The sequence below is a fragment of the Vidua macroura genome, chromosome 3, assembly GCF_024509145.1.
Source record: "Vidua macroura isolate BioBank_ID:100142 chromosome 3, ASM2450914v1, whole genome shotgun sequence".
Taxonomy (NCBI): domain Eukaryota; kingdom Metazoa; phylum Chordata; class Aves; order Passeriformes; family Viduidae; genus Vidua; species Vidua macroura.
Window position 1 is genome coordinate 49089978 of NC_071573.1, and position 5435 is coordinate 49095412.

Consider the following 5435-nt stretch of genomic DNA (forward strand, 5'->3'; position numbering starts at 1 on the left):
GATGAGAGAAGCCATCCCTCTTGAACACAATGGAAAAGTTTCACAGAAAAGACAAAGAAATGCACAAACCATTAAGACCATCCTGACAATTTCCACTTTCCCACCTTAAACTAAACTGCACTAAAAGAAACAGTGAATGAAAAAATGGGAGGCAAACCCAAAACACAGCACCATGCCATACAACCAGTACCAAAAGTGCTGGTGGATCTGACCTTTGTTGGCCTCACTACTCTTCACACCTTGCTGAAGCTCAATCCCTACCATATTCCCCTCCAAAACGCCATTGGCAAAACTGTAGAAACTTAGCACCGGTACATGGCAGAGGCGGGACCAGGCTGTGCTGGACCCCCCATCTCCAGCCCAGCCGCCCCGCTACTCCTCCACACCCGACAGTCACGGCTCCCCCTGGGGCGGCGGCCGGCGGGGACCCTCTTACCTTGTTGGAGTAGGGCGGTTTACTCAGGTTGATGCCGTCGCGGACGAGCTTGTCCCGGATCATGATCTTCAGCTTCAGCCTGGGGTACGCGACCAGCCCTCCGCCACCGGCCGCCCCCCGCCGCCCGCCGGGCCGGGCCCTGGGGGCCGCCCCCCGCCGCGGCTCCTCCGGCCCCCCCGCCCGGCGGGGGCAGCGCCCGGCGGAGACGGGGGGCGGCGGCGGCGGCTCCAGGGTGAAGTAGAGCCCCGCCGCCCTTTCGTCCGCCTCCTTCAGCCGCCGCACGGCTTCGTGGATTCGGCGCCGGTGGTGGGGCACGGCCACGCCGATGGCATCCAGGTCCGGGTCGCCGATCTGCTTGCAGACCTCCAGGTCGTCGTAGCCATTATCGACGAAGGACTCTGCGTACTGGGGGAGCTGCAGGGTCTTCAGCCACTCGTAGACTATGTTGGTGCACATGCTGGCTCCAAAATAATAACGATCGCAACTTTCAGCACTGAAGCCAGCCTCCCCCTTTCCACTTCTCGCCAAAGGACATAAAGCCACCAAACTGCGATGCAAGTAAGAGGTCTCAAAATCAAGGTCAAAAAAACATCCACCAGGAAAAGTAAAAAAAAAAAAAAAAAAAAAAATCCTTAAAGGAGATCAGTAGGGCACAGCAAGCACTGCTGACCGAACCCCTCCTGCTTATTCCTCCTCTTGTACCAAGTACAGCCGCTTTCTGCCACCGGAGAAGGGAGGCTCGGACTGAAGAGAAGCAAAATATAAGGGTGCATCCCCTAAAATCCCAGGTCGCTGCTGCACAACATCCACCCACTTTCTCTGGAAGTAATTCGCAGTCGATGCTTTTTTATTTTTTTCCTTCTTCCTTTCAGTGTTAGTTTCTGTTTCTGCTTCTGTCTCACCTTCCTGCGCTCTGTCGTATGATGAATCTGTTTATTATAAGTAGCTGCTTTGGTGCACGACGGTGTCGGGGGAGAGCCGAGCGCAGGATCCCGCACCCTCGCCCAGCGTGTGCAGGGGTGCCGGTGTGCAGTGCCCTCCTCTCCCGTGCCTCTCCCAGCGGCGGGCGCACACAGCGGCTTTTGCTTTCCTTTTAAACGGCTCTTTTCGGATTAGGAGCAAAACAGAGGAAAGGAAAAAAAAAAAATCCCACTCACTTTTCCGAGTTACTTTCCCAGTTTCCCTTCATCCCCGTAATGATGGTTAAATGCGCTTCGCTGGCAGTGCGACCAGAAACTGCTTTCTAGCCCCACTTCCTCCGCGCTGATGCCGGTGGTGCCCTCCTGCCCCAGCGGGGCACGCAGCCCTACTCCCGGCCCGCACAACTTTCCCCACGTCCCCCTATCTCTGCTGGCGCTCCCGCCGCTGTCCGCAGCCGCCCTGGGGAGGAGGCGGCGGCGGCGGGGCCGTGCGGGCGGCCAGCGCTTCGTGCATCCTCCGGCGGCGGCGGATGAGCCGATCTGCGGCAGGTCACCGGCGCTGCCCTCGCCTTCCCCGGATGCCGCCGGAGCTCTCCCTTCCCGGCCACCGGTACCCGGAGCGGTGCTCCCCGCCTGGGTCCTCCCTCTCCTCTACCCCGGAGGCGCCTGATGCGCCGCCCGCAGATCTCCTCCGGCTCCTCCCGGTGCGGCTTTTCCCCCCTCCTCCTCCGCGCCCGCCACCCCGCTGCCAGCCCCCTGCCCCGCTCTCCCCCAGGCCTCTCCAACTTTCCCTGCCGGCAGCCCGCGGTCTCTGCCGCCGGCCGCTCGCCTGCCAGCCCGACGCGCCGGGAGCGCGGGGAGGCGGCGTGCAGCCGGCCCGAAGGCCAAGGCAGCCTGGCAGGGCAGTGGCTCGGGGCTGCCACCGCTCCGCGGGCTCTCCGCTGGGCTTGCTGTCCCCGTTTTCCCCGCGCCAAGGAAACGCCGAGGGGGCACGGCCCGGGGAGCTGCTCCCAGCGCCCTTGGGACAGCCGGACCGACGGCGGCGTCGACGGGGGCAGCGAGCCCTTAGCGGTGGAAGGGGGACCCTTCGTGGGTGGCAGGGGCGCAGAGCGGCGCTGCCCCTGCAAGCGGCGCTGCCCGGGAAGCGGCGCGGGCAGGCGGGAGGCGCCGGCCCCGCTCCCCCCGCGCCGCCGGGGCCGCCCGGGGCCGCTGAGGCGCCGCGCGCTGCGCACGAACGCCGGGCTCGCAGCGCCCTCGCCGGGCCGCCACGGGAAGTGCCGCCGGCCCGGCCCCGCCGCCGCCGCCCCCGGCCCCCCTCGCCACCCCCCAGGGGCTGAGGCGGGGACACCCTGCCATTTTCATTTTAAACTGCTTGAAACTTGTTTTCCTGCGAAGATCGCTCCTCATGCCGGCTGGGGGAAGCTGGGGATAGGAGGTGGGGCACCCACCAGCCTCCTGCAGCAGGGGTGCCAGAGGAGGGGCACCCTCCTCCACTTTTGTAATTTGGCGGGGGGCGTTATTCATACAGGGTTTCCTGGAGGGGTTTTTTGAGCAGAGTTAGGCGCACAGTTGTCCTCAGGCTTCATGTAGCTCGCCATAGGATTGCGCAGCACAGCGGCGTTCTCACAGAAAGCATTGCACTGCAAGGTGTTTTGGAAAGGTTAGCTACTTAACAGCGGTTAAAATGCAGCCTCTGGGTATAAAGCCTAGGAATCACCGGTTCATCTGCTAAAGAAGGAGAAAAGGAGGAAGAGCATTTTAATTCTTTTAAAATCTCCTTCTAGCCTCATTTTTTTTTCCTTTTTTTTTCTTTCTTTTCCCCTGAATCTTATTTTCCTTTCAGACCACATAATATGTCAAACTCTCTTCTCAGCCCAGAGACAGATTGATGCAGCAATTATCTTCTCTTCACAGACCTGGGTGAAAGACTGACAGCACCGGCAAAACTAGCAAGGAGGTTCTGTGATCTGGGGCTGCAGCTGATGGTATGAGAGGCAGGAAAAACTGACTGATGCAGGCCCTATGTATGGGTCTTATTGACAATACATACTGAATTATATCATATTTATGTGGGCATTTTGGAAGGGTCTTGAAAGGCTTTTAAGATATTGCATATGTTGTGATTTGGATCTGCTTAGTGAAAGGCCAAGACCCTTCTGATGGGGTGGCAGGAGAAGTGGTGCATTCCCATGGGACTGTGGAGGCTGGCAAGGTTGCAACATTGTGAAACTCTGGTTGTTTCACACTGATTTTGGTTTCACAAAATTAAGTCACCTGTCAGCAAATATAGTAAAGTTTTATGGGACTTTGAAACACAAAAATAAACAACAATTAAAAAAATAGAAAAACAATCAGAAGTCCAGGAAACAAGAGGCTGGTCTACCTCACCTCAACCCCACAGAGAAATCTGGGGCAAGTCTTTGTGAGGACTTACTCGAGGTTTGGGTGGGTAGTTAGAAGGAATGTTCCTCAGGGTTCATCATTGTCACTGATGCTCCCATTGCCAAGGTGGAATACATACTCAGGGAGCTCTCAGAAAACACCAAATATGGGGGAGGGTAGTCAATATGTTGGGAAGGTAATTCAAGAGCAAAGAAAGAAGCAGGTCAAAAAGTGACAGAGCAGAAAATGGAGGCATGTTTTGATTGGTAACAGCAAACTCCGTTTGAAAAACTCCTTTATATGCTTTAAACAACTTAGGGTTGTTTATTTTTTTCTACATTCAAGATTTATTTGATTTTTGACACATTAAGGAAGAAGCACAGCATTTGCTCTGGATACCTGACTACTGTTCAGTGTTTTGAGTCATGCACTCACATATTAGATGATCGGAAAAAAACTAGACAAGAGCACAAACACTTAGAACTGAGTACTCACATATGAATATACATTCATAGGATGAATGAATATCATTCATCTGATATTCACCTGTTCTATCTGAACACCTTCACAAATATCCATCAAGATATTTGTGAAGATGTTCAGGTCGAACAGGTAACTCAGATTCACACACAGAATGAGTACCCCATGATTATGTTGCAAAGAATAACGTGCCATGAACGAGTGGAAGCTAGTATTTCTATGCTTTTTTTAAAATAATAGAACCAGACTCTACAATATTTCTCTAGGGTTTCCACTAGGACACAAGCTGAATAATTCAGTAGAACTCCTCATACACAGTGGCAAATGTTTGCAGAACCAGGCTATTAATTCCAGTAAATAGAGCTATTTATACTTGTGTGTAAAATGTTGCAATTATTTGACTGTACATGGTATACATTGGCAAAGAGTCCAGAAGAAAATAACAATGACTGTGAGAGAAGGTTTGAATGTATCCAATGATCTTACCTAAACTGTTAATCCTAAAAAACAGATAGCAACATAACTCAGCATCTAAAGGAAGATTTGGCCATGTAAACTCTGCAGAGAAATAAACTTAGAACTTCAAAAACTGATATACATCATGTCAATTCCCTCAGCTGTACTAACTCTAATGGAAAGTACTATCTATTAAGTGTTCTGGAGATTGACTTTTCCTCATTAAAAAAATCAGATGGCCATTACTTAAAGTACTCTTTCATAGAGGATTAGGAAAATTTAGTTTGGAAAGGACCCCTGGGAGTCACCTAGTCCCATACCCCACTCAGAGCAGACATAATTGCAAACTCTGATCAGGTTGCAGACAGGTTTGCCCCACTGACTTCTGAAAATCCACAGGCATGGAGGTTCCCAGTATTTCTGGGTGGTCTCTTCCAGCACTGACCTACTCTCACCATTAAGAATTTCTCCCTCTTGTCTGGTCAAAGCAATTGTGACCTTTGTCTCATGTCCTTTTGCTGAGCACTTCTAAGAATGGTTTGGCTCTTTTCTCCATGGCTTTCCTCACAGGCAGTGAAAGACTGCAGTGTGATTCCCTTTGCTTTTTCAGCTGTAAGATAAACAAACCAAGTTCTCCTAGCCTCTTCTCATATTTTGTCAGCAGACAAAAACTTGAAAACATGTTTGTGAGTTATGTAAGTAAAAGTTTTATCACAGAAAAGACAAGCAAAAAAAGAAGACTAATGAGACCATTGCAATCA

At 52.5% G+C, this 5435-nt stretch overlaps 1 protein-coding gene across 1 annotated transcript; it reads right to left on the reverse strand.

Annotated features, from left to right (window-relative positions):
- Positions 1-250: 250 nt before the first annotated feature.
- Positions 251-923, reverse strand: SAMD5 (sterile alpha motif domain containing 5). The gene has a single exon (XM_053973286.1). It carries the CDS (start codon positions 890-892, stop codon positions 251-253), a length of 642 nt encoding a protein of 213 aa, XP_053829261.1. The 5' UTR covers positions 893-923.
- Positions 924-5435: the final 4512 nt, after the last annotated feature.

Coding starts and splice junctions, on each gene's coding strand:
- SAMD5 (XM_053973286.1), bottom strand. CDS start 892: ATGTGCACCAACATAGTCTACGAGTGGCTGAAGACCCTGCAGCTCCCC.